The sequence below is a fragment of the Callionymus lyra genome, chromosome 8 (genome assembly GCF_982586985.1).
Source record: "Callionymus lyra chromosome 8, fCalLyr1.hap1.1, whole genome shotgun sequence".
Taxonomy (NCBI): domain Eukaryota; kingdom Metazoa; phylum Chordata; class Actinopteri; order Syngnathiformes; family Callionymidae; genus Callionymus; species Callionymus lyra.
This window is the reverse complement of record NC_141825.1, coordinates 7335542-7357455: the sequence shown is the minus strand read 5'-3', so window position 1 is coordinate 7357455 and position 21914 is coordinate 7335542. Positions and strand designations below refer to the sequence as shown.

Genomic DNA, 21914 nt, shown 5'->3' with positions numbered 1-21914 from the left:
TAGCAAACTCAATATTCAAAACGTTATATACAGTATAAAAACATGTGCAATGATATCAGTTAAAAACAATACATCTCAACATATAATAAACAAACAATTTAATAATTGTCACACAGCTGTTCTATCTTTGGTAAATTGTCTCAAACTGACTCAAGCCTGGTTACGACTGGTTACCCAAAGAGTATCTGGAGTTTAGATAAGTAAGTAAGTAAGTAAGTAATTTTTATTTATAAAGCACTTTTCTAGACCAGGGTCACAAAGCGCTTTAACAATCAAAACAATCAATAAAATATATACTTTAAAGTTAAAAAACAAAGTGATAACACAAGTGCTTGTTAGCAACTGAAGAAAAAACTGTAAATGTATATCATATTTAACACATACTAAATAAAATGATTAATTTTCAAGGCTCATAATCTGCCCAAGTTTTCTCTCTCCTCTTAGTTTTCATTTTCTGTCGTTCAAATGTCCAGTATTTTCACAGCCGGGCTGCGCCGTGTGTTTCAGCTACTTCTTTTATAAACACAGAACAATCAACAGTGAAGGTTCCCCCCAAAAAAAGACTCTGTTGAGAAATGACTCGGCTACTCTTTTGTGACAGCATGAAAAAAAAGAAAAAAAAAAGGAGAAGAAAATAAGAGCGGCTCGTTTTACCTTCCAAACCAAAAAGTTCGAAAAAACGCTGATGCAGATATTTCTCAATGATTCTGACTCAATAAGACTACAATGTCATTTCTCCTCCGGGCGTCTCTTCCACTCGCTTTGCATTTACAGCGTCTCGTGATATTCTCGAGTCACGTGACTCGAATAAACATTTGACTTCCATCACGTGGATTCCAAGAGCGAAAGGCTTGTGGTTTGGACATGCGACATCTACAGGATGGCGTAGACACAACTCGAACGTAAGGACGCTTCAGCGCCGCTGTCACCGGCGGCTTTTAAACGGGCGTAATGACACGGTGCCGGGTCCGACCCGGGGTCCAAGACAGGAGGGCCCCGGCGAGAGCCGAACCACAGGACGGTGGCCGACGCCAACACAAGCAGGGACTCGCATGTCTTGTCAGTTCGGAGGGCTATTACAGGATTCCACCGACAAACGCACAGACCAACCCAAATAAAAAGATGACTGAGCTGACCGCGGAGTCCAAATAGCAGGTTTGGGGAATGCATCAATCAAAAATATGTGTTTGCCTACTAACCCCAAATAACAAATTGAGATGACGCCGGAACATTTTTTAAACAGCCACATGGTATTTGACGACTCTAAGCTTAAAGGGAAGTCAGTTTTATACCGGGAGGCTGATTCTGGGAGCAGATAAGCCTCTTTATGATCTCAAGGAAATTATACGGTGTCTAATGTGAATTCAAGCCGTTTGCCAGACTCTCTATTCATGAAAAAACGGCCTTATTTTCCATCCACAACACAACTTTGCGGCGCGTACTGCAGTCTAAGCACAACCTTCGCGAAGAGCGTCGGTTCGTTTCGCAGGGAGATTCCTTCTCGTAGGATGAGCGCGGGACGCTCACTGGATCTGACAAGATCCAAGGGCATCGTTTGTTCTTTAGCACTTGAGGAGTCGAGCCCCGCGGCTTTGTTGTGGTTCGATACGTCAATTCCCGAACACGTTTTCCCTCGGGAGACGGAAGAGCTCGACTGTATGTACGAAATGAAGAAAATAGAAATGACGAGGAATGATATTTTTCAAAAATACATTTGAAAACCAAATTACGGGAAAGACTAAATCTGGCTTTATAATCGCAAAAGAGCTGAAATTATTATTAAATAGGGTTTTTCTGCCTCCCTTTGCCCCCCTTTGAGTTAGCAAAATTCTGGAAATCATCACTAGTTAATTTGTATTAAATATGGTTAAACATGGAGGTTTGTCAACGCGCGTCGTCAATCCCGGAAGTATCCACCTCCAAGAGACTTGTTGTATAAACAAAGCGGGGCGTGATTACAGCTGGTAGGAGGAGAAGTGAAGACCGGTCATAATGGACTCTCGTAACCTCTCGTTCACCCCAAATTACCAGAAAGACTAAATTGGGCCTAACAATTGCAAAAGAGCTGAAATTATGAAAATCATCCCCATTTAAAAAATCTGGAAATCATCACTAGAAAATTTTCAAGGGGGCCTTCTTCACCTCATCATCAATCCTGGAAGTGTCCTTCTCAAAGAGACTCAGTGTATAAACAAAGCAGGGCATGACTACAGCTGGCTGGAGGAGTGAAGCCATTATTACGTCGTAATGGACTCTCGTAACCTCTTGTTCGCCCAGATTTCAGAGCAACTTTACAGAGTAATAAGACAAATTATTTTTGCGGTATTTTCATGGCAACAGATACAACACTGTGCAGCTACAATGAATGTAAAATCTAACGTTTAAATCTCCATATAGAAGCAGTGAGAGAATGCGTAGACTATATACTTTCACAAATATAATCCAAAAGAACATTGACATACCTCTAAATGCATCTTATAAAACATCTTAAGTTTGTATTTTGGCTTGATGGAGGCGATAAAGTTGGAGCGAGACAACATTAAAAATTCATGGAGCAATAGTTGACCATTGATAAAAGTCTTAGTCTTGGTTGATAATCAAAATCATTTTAGATTTAAAATTATACGTCGTTGCTCGCACTGCGGGCCGTGTGATATTTGATTCTTTCGTTATAATGTCGGTAATAGTTAGGGTTTGTTTTTTAAATCACAAGAAATCAGTTTATAGTGTGGTAGCATTTTTTCCACGTTTTTTAGATTTCCATTCCCGCCATGATTGAAAATAATAATAATAATAATACTAAAGGAGGCGTGGATTGGGGGTTTGATTACTGAGTTACTCAAACCGTTTCCTAGATAACCTTCCCCTCCCTTTAGCATTCATCTTATTATTGAAATTATAAAGAGACCTGGAAAACAAATGGACTTTTTATGTTTCATAGTTGTTTAAAAGGAAACCACTACACATCCAGGAGGAAGTGACTCGTACACAAGTACTTTGACCAGGTTTGAGTGTAGTATGTTTGGAATCAGACACAACATTGATCTAAGAATATATTCACCTGTGATCCACGTGATCCTCTTTTGTGTTCCCAGTCCGAGCGAGACAGCATCTGTGGGAAGACAAAAACATGGTCAAACTTAAGAGCTACACTTTTTTTTTTCTTCGTGTTCACCATCACTGGAGACTTGTTACCGAAGAAGGGGGAGGAGCCAGACTGGTGATGCAAATGGAGGGAATGGAAACGCTTGTAAATGCAAAAGTGGGTTTTGTCTATTTTCTTTCCATTAATCTCGAACGGTCTAATGCCATTTCACAGTGAGGTTTGGTTTACTTTAGCTCTTACTCGCCGCCTGCGGGGCCAGTGGAGGCTGGAGCATTTTCACACTGTCAAATTACCAGCCACCGTGTCCTCCCACAGGCCCAGCAAAACCTCACTTTCTTGCAGTCGCCACATGCCTCAGCACAATGTCCCACATTTTCGAGGGGAACATGGACTTGTGTGCGAGCCAGAATCTCTAAACCCGGCGGGATGTTTATAAATCCGACAGCAGCAAGCTCAGCATACCAGAGAAAGAGATAATTCGGGTGTAATTTCGAGGACCGTTGGAGGTCATTGAGGTCCGTCATGCTGAGAGAAAACAACATTACGAACACAGTTGGTTCCTGTCACCAGTACGTCTGGACCCAAAATCCTGATTTGTGAAGTGAATTCCCAGAGAGATGTTAACAAGCAGGAACCCTCTTAACGTTATGTTAGCGCTTGAGCTTAGCCGGGGTTATGCTCTGTTAGTGACCCACTATGATCCGAATCAAAGGATACAGATCCACGGTTCAACGGCTGGACTAGTCATTTTTCGGTGTTGAGTCTGGTTAAATATTTGGGATTTTTGAAGCGTACTGTTGGATTAACTCACAGTTTTCATGATATTGACGAAGCTTTAGCTTTTGAAACATTAAAAAAATGACTATTCAAGTAACATAGAATCCATGGTGTTCCTTCTGGCACTCCCAGTTTCTAGCTGCATTTCTTGTTGGTGACTCTAAATTGTGTAGTTGTGTGTATACATTTAGCGTGTCCGCGGAATTGCCTCCTCCACATAGACTGGGAAATTAAATATCTTCGGGGGCCACATGTTATACAGTGGCTGTTGTGAGAGAACAAGCCAAAACTAAAAAATCCAGTAATAAAATCTAGCTTAATATGCTAAAATTACGATTGTATTGTGTTTTATTTTATCTGATATAAAACCCCCCATTTTCCAAAAGTATTTTAAGTTCAGTTAAAGAGGCAAAAAAAAAATCTCCAAAATGTCAAAAGTTCTAAAACTGCAAGTCTACATATTAACAGATAAAATATTGGTTTCTTCATGATCTTCGACATCACAAGAGCCACATGAATACAGTCAAAGAGCCAACTGTGGCCCCTGGGCTGCAGTTTACCCAGGATGATCTAGATGATTTGAATAAGTGATAGAAAATGAAGGAAAAGAAGGAGAAAAAACTGATCAGAACCAGTCAGAAGGACATATTTTTAGACATTCCCCACGTAGACAGAGATATAAAATATGCAATAAGTCATTTTAATATTTTTTCTTTTCATTTTAAGACCATCCTAAAAAGGTAATTCTGTCATTACCTGCCATTCAATTTTGGGCTCAATCAAACACACACAGTCATGTCAGGTGGGAAATAAAAGTCAGTAGGTGACCAGCGAACCAAGACGCTCCGGTAAGAGATGTAAACGATAGCGTTATCCTTGTTACTGCGGCGACGACAGGGTAATGGATTGATGAATGAGTTCTGGCACAACAATAGCAGCCGCTCTATCGACAGGTTCTGCTTGAGTTTGGGTCTCCTGGTACTGTGGCGTCTGATTAAAACTGGAACTGTCCCTTGACTTGAGAGTGTGAATAAGTTTTACATGGACTCTTAATAAAAAAGTTATGTTGAGGTTAGCATATATTTGTTACTGAAAACACTTTGTTGTCCTGGAGATTAAAGAACAGAATCCACCCTTGTAACCTCTCGTTCGCCAAGATAACATTTTATACATGTGTATTAAATACTGATCTGTTTTTGTTCATTTTAAGTGGGCATAAAAGGGGGTTGAAGTCTCCCCTACAATACAAAATACGTCCAGTGTTGATGAAATTTAAACTATGTATAAAATGTAATATTTGAAAATGATTTCCAGAATTTTTTATTCAATTTCAAGGCCCATAATATACCTGAACTCCCAATTTTAGCAGCAATATAGTGGATATATTTCAATTTTTTGTTGATTAGCAGCTCAACGTTTGCTCAACTGTATTGAGAAGTGTATTTTTGGATCTTCCTCCACCCGATTGAAGCTGTAAAACCTCTTAAAAATGAGTTGTTTTTGTTCCTGGAGCTTTCATAAAAAGTGGCCCTTGTTTCACCCTCTGCCAGATTCATTAACCATATTATTCAGACTAATCCTGGTCAAGCAGTGGTTTTCCATCCATCTGTATTTTGAAGAATCTCCTTGACAGAAAAGCATCTTTTGCCAGAGAGAAGATGTAAGATAACCTTTCAATCTGCGCCTTTTTGATGCCAGAGTAATATGATTTTGATGATGTTGTGGTTGCATTGTGAGTGCTGGCGGGAGATTTACTGAACTTTCAACATCATGATTGATCGCAAATAAACACACGGACATGTTTCGGTGCAAGAGCGCGAGTTTTCTTTTGCAACGAAGCTTAAAGACAAGTTTAAATCAATAATAATTCAATATTAGTTTTAGATTCCACACAGGGTCGTTTATCTTAATTCAGCAGACAGTGTAATAGCATGTTATTTGTAAAATTATAAATGGTTTGGCAGTGTAATAAACACACAGAGTTATTGTTTTGGAGAACGAATATTCTCCCCAGTTGGATGGATGAACCATATTAACTGCTGGACCTTTAATTTATATCTTTTTTTATGTTATTTTATTACAAAATGTCAATCATCTTCTTGTATTTTTATCCATCTAAGCTCTTAAAATACTTTCTATAAATAAATAAGGTTTTCTCTTCACATTTACATTCCTTGATTAATTGTATTTATTATTTTATTTCCTGAGAGTACACAGCTAATACAATTACTTCAGATATTCATTTTCAACTCTTTTTTGTATGTAACAGATTCAAGATGTTTACACTAATTCAGCTTTTGACTGCAGGAAGAAAAACGTTTGGATGCAAACCCATTAAAAAATTCATTAAAAAATGTATAACAAATAATTTTGCTTCCTGTTTTTTATAAATATATAGGTTAGGTTAGGTTAGGTAGAACTTTATTATTATATGTTAATTATATATACATTTATTGGAAATTGGATCCATTTGGATTTTCAGGCGAGTGTTGTAATATAATTCAATATAATATGTAGGGTGTCCTCCGCCTCACACCCGGAGAAACTGGGACCCAGAAAAGGTGTTCTAGGAAGACGTTTCACTTCTCATGAATCGGAACCTTCACCTGGATGAAATGGAACCTTCATGGACAGGTTTATGCTATTTTTGCAGAGCGAGATTAAGGCTACTTCCCAATTCTACCCCTTACCCCTTACCCTTTGTCTACCCCTCAAAAATGAGTGTCAAGGACTAGAGGTAGACATATCCCAGTAAGAATTTGGACAGCTTTAGCACTTGCTACGAAGTGGCCGAACTACTGGCATAAGTATTTCTACCCCTGGTCCTTGACACTCCTTTTTGAGGGGTAGATGAAGGGGAAGGGCTAAGGTGGTAGCTATCTGGCCCGAAAGTGGTAGAATTGGAAGGCAGCTTAAGATAAGCGGACAGAGCAAAAGCGGAACAGACACCTCGAGTATTTTGAAAAAATGTGATATAATGACAAACAGAGACGTTGAGAGTAAAGGAAATGAGTCTGACCAATAATCAACGACCTGATCAATCTCTTGATATTTTGTTTCCTGTAAGTTTGGATTCTTGCTTGACAATAAGAAAAAGACCTTCAAATGACATATTGGATTAAAATGATACTCATAGTTAAACCTCTTCGTCCACTTTGACAAACAGCAGAGGCTCTTTGTGCTACTCATCTTGAAAAGATTACTGCCTCTGTACTCTTCAGCTATCTGGCCCGTCACATGCTCCTTCTCAGCATAATCACTATCTGTCTAGAACCTAAGGGTTCCGAGCCCAGTGCCAATGACTGTCTTTCCTTTCCTTATTTCGTCCAAGACTGCCGTCTGGATCTTCTCATCCCGCTAAATAAAAGACCAGTTGACAATAGCCAGCTCGGCTCCAATAGCATCTCAAGGTTGTTAAAATAAGTCTTTTAATGATGTGTCGCTTGATAAGAAACACATTAGTTTGATTGACATGTCGCAAATATCACTTAAAGACCTCGAGTTAAACAAGAGCCGAGAACAGAACGGTTCTGAATCACATTCCTGCTTTGGTTTGTTGTATAAGAATTGACGAAAATTAAACACTCAAAGATCTTTCATCAGGAAACAAGAGACTGCAAAACACCCACAAAATATTCATCTGCAACTCGAAGAAATATCCCTCACAGTTTTCCCTAAATTTGCTGCTCAATCACAACCTCTCTTCAAGAAAATCTCCGGCCAAGAAAACTGTCAGTTTTGCTCCAAGTGTTAAGAGGGCAGCGGAGTGGATGCCAGTGTACGCCGACCGTGTCCCGTCCAGCACCGTGGCCGACAGCCACAGCCCACAGCAGGCTGCCATGCCCCCGAGGTTCAGGGTAAACACCACAGTGTCGAAGCACAAACAATCCCCTGGAAAGAAATATTGTTGCTGCAGCTAATGGCTCCGGGAGAAGCACTTTTCTGTGGGTGTGAGGCTGCAAAGTCCAGGTCAGTCCTCCAACACTGGTTCCTTCAAGGACAGACGAACCAGGTCCAGTTAAGAAAGTAAAACCAAGACGCTTTCATGTGATACTAGGATGTGCTATGATCCTTGTTGACGATTAAACTTCAGAATCAAAATAAAGATAAAACATGGAAATACCATTATTATTACTTAACCCTTGTTTTATCTCAGGGTCAAGGTGAACCGAGAGCATCCCACCTTAGATATTAATCCCAAATAACATTATTATGTGTCATTATAGGAAAATGTATCAAACTGCATAAGAAGTATTTAGGTATTTGTACATAGCATTAGCATTAGCTAACCTAGTAGTTGAATTTAATATGAATTATTATTATTTACTTTCACGCCTCATTATCTGTCACAATTGGACCCAATCCATCTTTTGCAAAAAACCTAACAAATCATATTAGGAGTTTAAGGATGTCTTCTGATTTCTGTGATGCCACTTAACCCTTGTTTCATCTCTGGGTCAAGGTGACCCAGAGGCCCAAAAAAACAAATCTGTTTGTCATATCCCTTGTGTTGTTTCTGGGTCAAGGTCAACAATCTCCATGACTTCCAGAAATGCATATGCAGTGGTGGAAGGTTGGGGTCACCTTGACCCAGAGATGACACAAGGGTTAAAGAAACGGTGTCTACATGAAAGCAGGAATATGCAACCTAAAACTACGGGATGGGCACATTTTAAATAAATAATTCGGTTTTTACAACTTTGTCTTCTACATTGGTTATTACTTAATCCTTTTGTGATCTCAGGGTCAAGGTGACCCAATGGCCTGAAAAAAAATGTGTTTGTGGTATCCCTTGTGTTGCGTGCTGGGTGAAGGTGAACCAGAGATAACTGGGTTAATCATTCCTTTTTAAAAAGTGAACCACGTTTTCATGAAGTCCAAAAAAAAGATCCATGTTTTGTTTTCTCCCTTCAACCTGACACCTCAAAAGCTTCTCCCCAGTTTTCACCCGACACTCCGGTTTCCTCCCACAGCCCGAAAACATTCAGATTGAGGTCATTAGCTTGACTGTTATTGTACATATCGCCCAGAGCTATCGTCAGTTTCAACCTGGTTGAAAGATGTTTTGCCTCAAAGTGGAAAAATTGAATGTTCAACAAGATTTTTCACACATGCAATGTATTTTTGATTTATTTTAAAGGTCTTAATGTGTTTTTGGACTGAAGTCGATAATAGTATGTGGTAAACTATAGTTGAAAACTTGTGAGCAATACTTGATTTTCCCCTTGATTTTTCAATCCGATGAGATATTTGAATCTTCCTTTTATGTTATGGAAAAGATTCTCTCACGGTGCCACAGAGATATGTTTGATCAAAAATAACCTGCATGAACTGATCTGTGTCTGGACTTAGATGATTTTTTCCATTTGGACTTATTCGTCTACAGAGAGTAAAAAAGGACGAAAAGAGTTCTGCACTAATTACTACCTTATTATTATTGCATAGGCTCATTATCTTCTCCTCATTCCGAGAAAGGTTCTGAACTGAAACTGGAGCTCTGTAACTAAAATATTATTCAAGTTACAGCCTTTGAAAAGTCACAACAATGTTGTCCTTATTATCAGTTCATTGTGTATCTGCTATTTAAAAAAAGGGTTATCAAACATTTATCAAAATAAAGCAAAATGAAGTAAATCTATCTATCTATCTATGTATCTATGTATCTATGTATCTATTTATGTATCTATATATCTATGTATCCATCCATCCATCCATCCATCCATCCATCCATCCATCCATCTCTTTGATGAAAATACGTCCTCGGTGCACATCTCTGCTCTGACATCAGACGGAGGAAAAGAAAGTAGGTCATGTTCTACAAAGCAAATGAAGGCAGAAGACATTTAGGGCAACTTCGTCATAATAAGGGCCTCGAAAACACCGGCTGACGTTGATTTGTGTGAAACATGGATGTCATCATGTGAGGGGCCTGCAGGTGGAGGTATTCTCATGACTGCTGCTGTTGCTGTTTGTCTGCAGCCTCACTGAGTACATTTGTGTCAGATTGATCAGACATTATTGATACGACATGATAGTGAAGGTCGTCACCTCTTCGTCACACGGTAACATTTCTAAGAACTTTGTTGTGAGTCCAGAAGTTGTTACACTGAGTGTGAAAAATGTAACTTTGTTTATACTTCTGGAAAGATAACAATAGTATGTGATGACAGCTCAGGCCTTGTATAAGAACACCAGGTGAGTTATCTTACTTTTCGATCAATTCTTCCAACAAAGGCACATGAACATGAAAACACGTAATAATTAATCATAATAAATTATAATTATAAATGAGGATTTGATACAGATTCACTGGTTCTTGGTCTTTTCACAAATTTCCATCTGGGAAGATTTTTTTTTTAAATTAAGACATTTATACAATCAAAAAAAAATCCCACGTTAGATAATAATCCGAAATAACATTATTATTTCCATCACTCTGGTGTCGTTATTAAAGATACATTTTTCTTTCGTAAGCAAAAAATGAATTAATATGACATTAGTATTTAAAGCCTTATCTACAGGAATTAGATTCAAATCCAGGTAGATGTGAGCTCAGAATGTAGCAATTAGCTAAGCTAGTAATTGAATTTAATATGAATTATTATTATTATTTACTTATTATTTACTTTATCTATTATCTGCCATGATTGCACACAGTCTAACTTTTGCAAAATAAACCTAATAAATCATATTAGGAGTTTCAGGATGTCATCTGATGTCTGTGATGCCTTACCTTGTTTAAAGGTACCCTTGTTTTATTTGAGGGTCAAGGTGAACCAAAGGCCAGAAAAACAAATCTGTTTGTTTTATCCCTTGTGTTGTTTCTGGGTCAAGTTCAACAACCTCCATGACATATTCAGGGGTAGAGGGTTGGGGTAACGTTGACCAAGGGTTAAAGAAAAACAGTGTCTTTGTGAAAGCCACAATATGCAACATAAAACTATGGGACATTATATGACCTCATATGACCTCATATGACCTCTGACAAATGAACTAGAAGTGTAAGAATAGATATTAATAAACTGCTGAGTCATCGACTCATCATCATGATCTTTACGTTACAACGTTGGTGACGACAACCATATATTACAGCTCTGACATTAACTAAATATTTTTTAAATATCATTTTCATTCAGATACAGAGTTATTTATTCTATGGTGTTGCAGAATTTACAGACCAGGTGACTCTTGACAAGGTCGTAACTGCCTTCCTTTTTTTTTTTTTTAAAACAAAATGTGTCCAAACATCAGCTTTAAAAGCTGCTGGACTCACTGTATCCTCTCGTCCTCAGTGATCTCACAGGTTTTTCATTGTTGCTTAAGCTGTGGAGGATGTAATGACTGCTGCCATCTAGAGGTCAGAGGTTTAAGTGCAACACAAAAACGAAGAAATGCTGCAGATATTGGCATGTTAATTGAAAATAATAATAAAAAGAAAATCAAATTATTTTTTTAAAAACACTTTGTTGAAATAGAAGCCATAAAATAAACCTAATATATCTGAAAACCAATAAATAATATAGATAATTCTAAAAATGCATTTATTTAAGTTGATACAGCTAAAAGCTATTTTATTGTAGCTTTACATCTTTTTTAGACTTAGATCGAAACCTACTATCTTTAAAAAAATAAAAAAATAATACTGTTTCATGAAGCTTCAACAAACCATCGCTATTTTTGCAAAACAACTAAAGAAGCTGCTATTAATTCACAACTTTCTCTCTGATGTAGCAACTCAACAACGTCACGTCAGGTCCATTCATTTCAGAATCATCAAGAAAATCTGATCAAGAAAAATGAAGCAAACATTGAACCGCGAGGTTGAAACCAAGCGTCCCCGGACCATTAATTCTTGTTCCTGAAGGTGAAACGCTTCAACACTAGCTTTTTTGTTCCAGTGGCTGAACTTCTCCCACGTCCCGTGAAAGCACACGTATAAATCTCTCCTCTATAGGGAAGCGCTCCCTTCTTCATGCCGGCTAATGTTTTACAGGTTTTAAGCGAGCGGGTCAGCCATCCTGGGTCATGTGCGTCATCACGGAGGGAACGGGAACTACGGAGGTGGGCTCGCCAAAGCGAGACGGCCGTGAGCAGGCAAAGAGGAACACACTTGTGTGTGGCTAGAGATTAGCGCACACACACACACACACACACGGCACACACACACCCTGAAAGCCATTTGGCGTGGTTCACTCCCGGAGGTATTCAAGGGCGTGCGTGAAGAAGTGCTTCTCATCATCCCAGATTCCCCGCATGTACGACTGCATGATCAAAAGCTTCTGTTGACCCTTCTCACACTTCTCGACTCCTGTTTGTCAAGAGCAGCTAACAGGATAGCGTCGTGATGGTGTTTTTTATCTGGAGTGCGTGACGTTCGTGCGACCATGAGAAGGAGCTAAAAGGGCTGCCGTGGCCCAGATAAAACCTCAGCTGTGAAATTCTTTCAAAGTGTGCAGCGGGGATGACGTCCGAGCAGAGGAGGAGAAGAAAAAGATGGTGGAGACGACGCACAACTTCATCTCGCTGTCTGCGAGCAGCGCTTTTTTTTTTGTATTTTTGAATCATTGTTTTATAAACTGCAGAGTCCAGACGCCCACAAATACGTTTATGGATGTGAAATAACTTCATCTGGACGCTTAGGATGAAGTAGCACGTGACATTATTGTGGTAGTAAATGTGTTCCTAACACTGAATTCTCCAAATCAAAATCATACTTTTATTCAATAAAATTGCAGTCAAATTTATTTTCAATGCATGAATAAATTCCGTGTAAAATTCAAGTTGTTAAGAGTCTATCCCAGTTTCCTTGAGCAAGAGGCGTGGGGGGGACACCCTGGACAGGAGGCCAGTTCTCTGGTGTTGCAGAATTTACAGACTACGTGACTCTTGACGAACATCAGCTTTAAAAGCTGCTGGAGTCACTGTATCCTGTCGTCCTCAGTCATTATCATGATTACGCAGGATTTCATTGTTCCTTTAGCAGCAGAGGATGTAATGACTGCTGACATCTAGAGGCCGGAAGTTTAATTGCAACACAAAAATAAAGAAATGCTGAAGATATTTGCACTTTAATTAAAAATAAATTAAAAACCATTATCAAAAAGTATGTGACATAATTGTAGCAGTAAATGTGTTCCATCAGACTTTGAAGATGAATTTCTAACACTGAATTCTCCAAATCAGAGTGATACTTTCATTCAATTAAATTGCAGTCAAATTTATTTTCAATGCATGAATAAATTCCATGTAAAATTCAAGTTGTTTAGAGTCTATCCCAGTTTCTTCGAGCAAGAGGCGGGGGGACACCCTGGACAGAACACCAGTTCTCTGGTGTTGCAGAATTTACAGACCACATGACTCTTGAGTCGTAACTGCTTTCATTTGTTTTCAAACCAAAATATGTCCAAATATCAGCTTTAAAAGCTGCTGGAGTCACTGTATCCTCTTGTCATCAGTCATCATCATGATTACGCAGGATTTCATTGTTCCTTTAGCTGCAGAGGACGTGATGACGGCTGCCATCTAGAGGCCGGAAGTTTAATTGCAACACAAAAATAAAGAAATGCTGTAGATATTTGCATTTTAATTGAAAAGAAAAAAGAAAAAAAGAAAAACAATAAATAAAAAGTATGTGATACAATTATGGTAGTAAATGTGTTCCATCAGAATTTGAAGATTAATTCCTAACACTGAATTCTCCAAATCAAAATCATACTTTTATTGAAGCAAATTGCAGTCAAATTTATTTTCAATGCATGAATAAATTCTGTGTAAAATTCAAGTTGTTAAGAGTCTATCCCAGTTTCTTCGAGCAAGAGGAGGGGGGACACTCTGGACAGGAGGTCAGTTCTCTGGTGTTGCAGAATTTACAGACCACATGACTCTTGACAAAGTTTGTCAACATTTTAATTGAAAAAAAAAAAAACAATAATCAAAAAGTGTGTGACATAATTGTAGCAGTAAATGTGTCATCAGAATTTGAAGATTAATTCCTAACACTGAATTTTCCGAATCAAAATCGGACTGTTAAAAAACGACCAAATTTGATCAAAACGTAGTCATTTCCTTTTTTCAATGCATGAATACAATCGGTGTAAAAATGAAGGTGTTTAAAAAATCATACTTTCAGTTAAAGAAATGCAGCGAAAACAATTCATTGTAAATTCACTTCAATAGTCAATGTAAATACATTCATTCATTTTCTTTACCGCTTGTTCCCTAATGAGGGTCGCGGGGGTTTGGAGCCCATCCCAGCTAATTCAGGCGAGAGGCAGGGGACACCCTGGACAGGACGCCAGTCTGTCTCAGGACACACAAAGACACACAACCATTCACACACACACTCATACCTATGGACAATTTCCCCAAGTTCTCAATCAACCACTGTATGTTTTTGGACTGTGGGAGGAAACCGGAGTGCCCGGAGTAAACTCACGCAACACGGGGATAACATTCAAACTCCACACAGAAACAACTGCGCCACCGTGAACCCTTGTCTACATTTAACAACATTAAATTAGTCTGTTTTACAAAAAATGAAAAACATTTATGTGTTTCTCTTTGACGTTTGCATTGACATACAATATACGTACAACTTTATTATTTATATATTTGTACCTATTTATTTATATGTTATTTTATGTTCTCACCACAAAAAATTCCAGTGGTGTAAACTGAAATTTATGATGAGGACTAAATGTCATCCTTTTTTTAGTTGACCTAGAGTTCAACTCTAGCATCACATTAACTTTAACATCACTTTTGCAGAATTCTGAGCTGCTCTAATAGAAGAACTCACATTTCCCAGATCCTTAAAACTCTTTACTGGCTGCCAGTTTCTTTCAGGATACATTTTAAAATTCTGGTTTTTACTTTTCAGATCTATTCATGGTCAGACCTTCCATCAGTGATTCACTTTGTGACCCTGGTCTAGAAAGATCTTTACAAATAACTATTACTTACTTACTTACTTACTATTAACAAAAGTCACAGACAGTAGTCCACTAAAATAGTACTGCAAACTTAAATATCTGACAAAAATAATAACACAGCTCCAACATGTCGACAGGCTTCAGCTTCCACAGTCTTGAAGTCGTGGAAGTGCTCGTGCGTTCAAGGACGGGAGGATCTGCTCGGGCAGTTCTGGCAGCCCAGCTCCACACAGCATGCCAAAGCCATTAGTGTATAATGGTCCAGTCAGGATTACGGCTGGTTCCTGGAGAGCCCAGAAGGGAACACAGTCCTCGCTTGTTTGTTTGTTTTTACAAGGCTCTGCTCTCTCCTGTCAGCGAGGTGCCAGCCGGCTTTGTATGTTATAATCCACAGAGGAATCCAACATAGCATGTCAACAATTGCAGGAAATTTCTGGTGAACAACTTAGATTGTTTTTGGGTCATAATGGAAAAATAACTCTTTTCATTTGCATTTTTTTTTCACATTGGACTACTTGTGAAAGGCGTGTGTAGAACTACTTGTATGATGCAAGTAGAACATGAGTAAATAAATGTAAAATTAAAATTTGGAGGCAACATGGCGGTGAAGTGCTTGATGTTCTATACCAGACCTGGGCAAAGTGTGGCCCGTATAAATGGTTCTAATGCATTAAAAATGGTATTTTGTATTTATTGTTCATTTAGTTTTGTCACATAAAACTCACTTTTTCCCTCCTTTTTGTGTGTAATTTTTTGAGTACATATTTATCCCTCAAAATATTTTTTTAAAGTTAGTTAAAGAAATGTTTTGAGAAAAAATCATATATACAAGAATAAAATTGCATCTTATTTAGCTTAATAAATTGTCACAGCCTAATTACGCATATGCTTTTTTTTAGGGATTTTCTCTTCTTTCATTTTGCTCTACGGCCCCTAACAACATTCACAGAATTTAATGTGGCCCTTGAAAAATTTAAATTGTCCACCCATTTTCTATACGATGGTTTGAATCCAGCTTGAAACAGTCGCATATTTTAACATGGTTCGTTTCTGTGTGTAGTTGTACATCAGTTCTGTGTATTTGTAGGTTTTCTTCCGGGCACTCCAATTTCCTCCCAAACCAGGCGTCTCAAACTGGCGGGGGGTCACCAGACGACAATTTTACACAACTTTGTCATTAAAACCAATTTAATTTATACTTTGTTGTGGTTTTCTGTGGTTTCACTGATAATTTGCGACATAGTTTTCTCCTTTAAGTAACTTTTGTATATGTTCCTACACACTACACAACTACACAATAAAAGCTCTTTAATTCAGAACATCTTATCTTATGATCTTTATTCCTTGACATGCAAAAGTTGGAAGCTTGTACTCGTCAAGATTTAGACACCTAAGAAAAAAATAGTAATGGTTGTCAGTTTATATTCGTTCCCAACATAAAAATGTCTCTCTTGCCCTGTCTAGCTGGGAAGGTTATGGCTGACGTTTTCAGGGTAGATGGGCTCAAATCTCAGCCCACTATCTGTAACACTGTAATTTACAATAAATGAGTTTAAACAATGATTTTAAATGCAACACAAGTTAACAATCCATTGTGTTTTTATTATTATAATTAATGTTTGAGACTTTTGACAAGCCAGTTGATGTTAGAAAGCATGATGTGTTCGATGATTCCACGATGTTCACTCAAAGCCCAACAATATAAAAAGCTACTACAGAGGTAAACAATTGTTTTGATGCTTCCCATTTAAAAAAGGGTTTTAAAAAATGCTGTTGTTAGACTGCAATGTAAGCTAGCCAGGTGACAGACGCACAAGAATGTACTTGAAAACCATCACAGAAAATCCCATGTTGACAACCAAAAGATACAACATATGCCGATAGATTTGAGACTTTACCTGCCGCGGCCTCTCTGGTCAATTGGGTTCGAGGCCCCTTGATCCGAACCATAATCTATTCTTTGCTCTACATGTATCACTGGCTCAATTCCAAGTCCAATTCTTGACCAATCCATCAGCTCGGAGATCCAACCATCAACCACTTGGACATCATCCAACTCAGCTTTCATTACAATTTGGAGCCGGAGATATTGATGAATGTGACCACTTAAAGACGTTCATCATTTCTCTGTGAAAAATTCCTAAAGATGAAGGAGTTACGTCGGCTGAAACATTATTGTTAGCGCTCAGTGTTATTTAAGTGATGCACGACTAATAGATTTGTTCACACCGCCGCTGGTGCTGCTATAAAAAAAAAAAGTTTTTATGACGCCGTAAGTCTGCCGACAATGTTTCTGTCGGAGGAGGAAACCTACGTCATGAAGAAGTTAACGGCCAGAAGAATAACAAAACAATTTGTATTCTCATGGGACGTTTCGACTCCAGCGTGACTATCACTCTCATAGTTTGCCATCAGATAAAAGTCAATGGGGGAAGGATAAAAACGTGACACCACCAAGTTCATTCAGAGGCGACCGCTGCAGTTTTTGGCCTTTTTTTTCTTTTTTTTTTCAGTCCCATACGTTTGATCATCTTTTATTCACACGCCTGAGTCAGCGATGTTGCCGAACGGAGAGTGGACCACACACTCGGGCACACACCTGGTTGTTTCAGCTGCACGTAGAACATTTACAATACCATCAAGATTCCCACAGGACTCCAGTAAACGGTGCGCAGCGGCTTACGTCTGCGCTTAAATCACAGCGCTACATCTTTTATAAATCTCGGCTGGGGACGCGCACGTGTTTATTTTTTCAACGCCACCGATTTACTGAGGGCTCTTGTTTGCTTGTGTGAGTGTGTGATCATCCGAAAGTGTGTTAGCGATGACATAAATCAGTGCTTTTCTTCGGGGGGGAACCATTAGAACATTACAGGGGGCAACAGAAGTCAAGCTATGGCGAGATTTTTTCTCAGCGAGAATTTACACTATTTAAATTTGGATTACTTGTTTGAAATTTAATGAAAATAAAATGATGCAAATTAAAACTGACCTGAAACTAATTCCTTCAACTAAGAAAAATCTCTTAACTAAGGAAAATGATGTCACAACATGATATTGAGATTATATTCCATGCTTTTGTGTCTTCTTGTTTAGACTTTTAGTATTTATTGGATCTTACTAAACTGTTTATTTTGGTGTCTAAATAAGAATCGCCTGCAGTTAATGCAGCAAGAATTCTGACTCGCTCTAGTAGAAGAACTCACATTTCTCTGATCCTTAAAACTCTTCACTGGCTGCCAGTTTCTTTTAGTATCATTTTAAAATTCTGGTTCTTACTTTCAGATCTATTCATGGTCAGACCTTCCATTAGTAATCTGATCCAGCCTTACACCCCAGCTCGGGCTCTGAGGTCTGTGGATCAGAATCTACTGACTCCTTCAAGAAACATCTTAATACATTTTTATTTGTGCTTTTCCCTGATTTTTCTGGGACTCCTGTGTTTGTCTTATGTGTCTTGATCTTTTAAAGTATATATTTTAACTGTGTATTGTTTTTGATTGTAAACGCGCTTTGTGACCCTGGTCTAGAAAGATCTTTATAAATAACTATTACTTACTTACTGACCAATTTAATCATCTCAACCAACCATTGGACCCTGCAAAATACAACCAGATACTAACCAGTTAATGACCTTCAGGAAGAAGCTCTATAGCGAAAAGCATTATTATTTATTGAAGGCGAGAAGGTAACAAAATGGATAAAAGAAAAATATTTTTGTAAACACTTTTCTGTGTAAATGTTTATTGTATAAAATACATATATATATATTTTTTCATTTAGTTGTTGCCATTTATATTCAGGTGCGTAAAATAAAAAACTATGGTATGTTGGACTGAACTATCGTGAACAACAATTTACGAATGATAAGATGATCATATTGACAATTACCACTTTGTTTTATTATGTCGTTTTAATACACCTCCTGGTTTTATTGTATTATGTTGTTTTATTCTGAAGCTACTCTTTAAATAAAATGTATGGATGGATGGATGGATGGATGGATGGAAATTGTTTTTCAATTCAAAATGTATTATAATAAAAAATAATAATGATATTAATGCTATTGTTAATATTAATATTTCTCAATGTTATCTGTGTTTCCCCAAAGTTGAAGTCGATGTCACTGCGTGCACTTGAGCAACTATTTTGTATTTACTTGTTACGTAAATACTGTCAAATTGAATAACCTGGTATCTTTCTAAATGTCATTTGTCGACGGATGTTTGAAAGAAAAACAGCCTCAGGTCACATGTTTGCATGAAGATTGAAGATAAATAGCCCCGGATGAAGTTTCTGAAGAATTTGTGTTTGTGTTTCTCTTTTCTTTGAAAAAAAAAACAACAAAAAAATCTCTGTTCCTTTGGTAATGTTATGTTGCAGGAGCGGTAAGCGGCTTTTTCGATTTCCACGGTAAGTTGCATTATGGGTGATCGTAATCACACACAAAAAAAATCAATCATGCATTGAATTTACACAAACACATACGTCTAAAACGGCCACTTGTGAGACCGAGGCGACAGCTCATGACGTCAACCAGCATTCCAAGCATTCATGGGCCTCCGTTCTCACTGATAATCTGGTGGCGTTTCATCAAGTCTCACAGGCGTCTGTCTTCACTTCAGCTCTGCCAGTAAACCTTGTGTGATCACCGTCGGTTTATACAACAACCTGCTCATTGTCTTCCTGTTCCACTTGGGAAATGAAAACTATAAATAATCATAAATCCAAGAGACGGACGAAGAACTTGATTCTGGCGGTTTTCAAGAAGATTTCCCTTATTGTTTATCTTCATCTTCTTCTCCATGAGTCTTTCACAGTAGTTTTACAAATAAATATTGTGGTTTCTGATTCTTGATTATGTCATATAAAAGAGTGTTGAATGATTCGATCAATTCATTTTGTGGCTCTAAAAAAATTGTAATTCAGCATAAGTATGAAAAGTAAAAGGTTATATTTACGACAAAGTTACCAGTGAGAGGCGTGGACACACAAAAGTAACACACAATCGAGAGCGGCCAAATGTGAAAAGTAAAAGCTGAATGCGGTGAAAAAAGCAATTCGGGTTGTTGTCCTCTTTTTCTATCTAGGTGAGAAAATTCACTACGATATGAAGTGAAAGTAACATCTACATCATGATGCGATGGTTTATACCATTCATAGAGATGTGGTTACGTTAGGTAACCCGGGGTTTTCCTGTCAGTCAAAATCCATCAGCAGATTCTGATCAACAGACCTCAGAGCCTGAGCCGGGGCGTAAGGCTGGATCAGATCACTGATGGAAGGTCTGACCATGAATAGATCTGAAAGTAAGAACCAGAATTTTAAAATGGATCCTGAAAGAAACTGGCAGACAGTGAAGAGTTTTAAGGATCAGAGAAATGTGAGTTCTTCTACTAGAGCAACTCAGAATTCTGGCTGCAGAGTTTTGTATGAACTGCTGGCGAGACAGATCCTTCTTGTTAAGACACCAAAACAAACTGTTACAATAGTCTAAACAAGAAGACACAAACGCATGGATTACAAGCTCCAGATCATGTTGTGACATCATTTTCCTAAGTTAAGAGATTTTTCTCAGTTAAAACAGTTTGTTGTCCTTTCTGCAGTGTTGAACTAGAGACATGCGTTTGTCAAATACAACACCCAGGTTTCTCAGGCTCAGTTTGATAAGACCGGCCTAAGTCACCCAAGTACTGACTCAACCCTGGAACCTTGACTGAGACATATTGACTCACAAATATACTTCATCCGTGCGTGTACACAGGAAGTGGCTTCTTAACTTTCTGTTTTCAAGACCAAATGTCAATATTTTACATTTAAACATCGAGAAAACCGCAAGATTTTCCAAAAAAGAAACACAAACACAAAAGTGCATCCACTTCGCCTCGCAGCTGAGGAAACAATCCAGCGAGACTTCTCTGGCCCCCCCACCCCACCCACCCACCCCGAGCAGCATCATGTTGTTAGCGTGTGAAGAGAAGGAAGCGTGATGGAGGAGAATATTTATCCTCGCTGCTGCAACATCCAGCGTTTGTTATTCTCCTAATTGGCCGGTTAGAGACGGAGACGAGGATAATTAATCACGACCAAACGAAGGCTCGTTTTCATCGCCGTCTTTCTGCTGTTTTGCCCAAATAAGGGACTCGAGGCTGGTGCGACTTCTGCTGTTTGTGTAATAATTGGAGTTACGGTAAAAACCCCCGACGTGGGATCAGACCCAGCGGACGGATAATCCACTCGAATGGGAAGTTGTTCTATTAATTAGGGAGGTCGGGCCGAAGGAGCGCCGTCGTAAAACCGGAGTCGTAAACGGCGGCGGTGAGTGCGTTCGCCGCCGCCACGTGCAGACGGTAGCATCACGTGATCAAACCATTGACATGTGCGACTAGAACAGATCCTCGGTTTTCTTTTTTTTCTCCCTAAGTAGCCGTTAAATGATGCGTCAGCAGAAGCCGACGAAGCCTCAACAACATCGTCCACGACGGACTGTTGTGCATGTTTGCGCCTCGGGCGTGAAAAAAAATAAACTTAATTAGCATGTGAACCACGTCAACAGATTCGCAAATGAATCACCTTTTCCGTACGAACGCAGACACGAGGGGCCTCCTCGCGCTGCAGGTTCGCCACAAGATCATGAACAATCTCGTGGTTTTCATCGCTTTAGACCAGACGACGAACTTAATTATTCGTCTAAAACTGTAAGTTTGATTCTGTAAATATATTTAATATCTCTGTGTTTGTTATTGTTGACATCCATTAACTCTGTTCCGTATCTTATCCTAAACCTCAAAACAAAACCTTTATAATTCAACACGATTCAGTTTTCTGATACTTAAGACCGTCTAAGACCTTATTTTATTAATATTTCTATATATTAAGTATAGCTAAAAACATAATGCAACGATCATTAAGATATTCTGATGTTACACACACAACTTTATACATCACTGTTTTTGTTTTTCTCTTATTTTAAGGAGTATTATGGAGTTTTGCTCATACAACAAGACTCTTCAGGGACTGGGTGGCCTCCAGCTGTCGCTCAGGTCAAAGGTCATCACTATAAGCAGCGATGAGTTTACCATACGTCACTTTTCCTTCGT

At 38.5% G+C, this 21914-nt stretch overlaps 1 protein-coding gene across 1 annotated transcript in view; it reads right to left on the bottom strand.

Moving 5' to 3' along the window:
• Positions 1 to 21914, bottom strand: part of LOC148073515 (cGMP-inhibited 3',5'-cyclic phosphodiesterase 3A-like) — a 98045-nt gene that overhangs the window by 42086 nt on the left and 34045 nt on the right. Inside the window, exon 2 of the mRNA XM_087797280.1 lies at positions 3062 to 3112. Coding sequence (XP_087653406.1) covers positions 3062 to 3112 — 51 coding nt within the window. The remainder of the gene's footprint in view (positions 1 to 3061; positions 3113 to 21914) is intronic.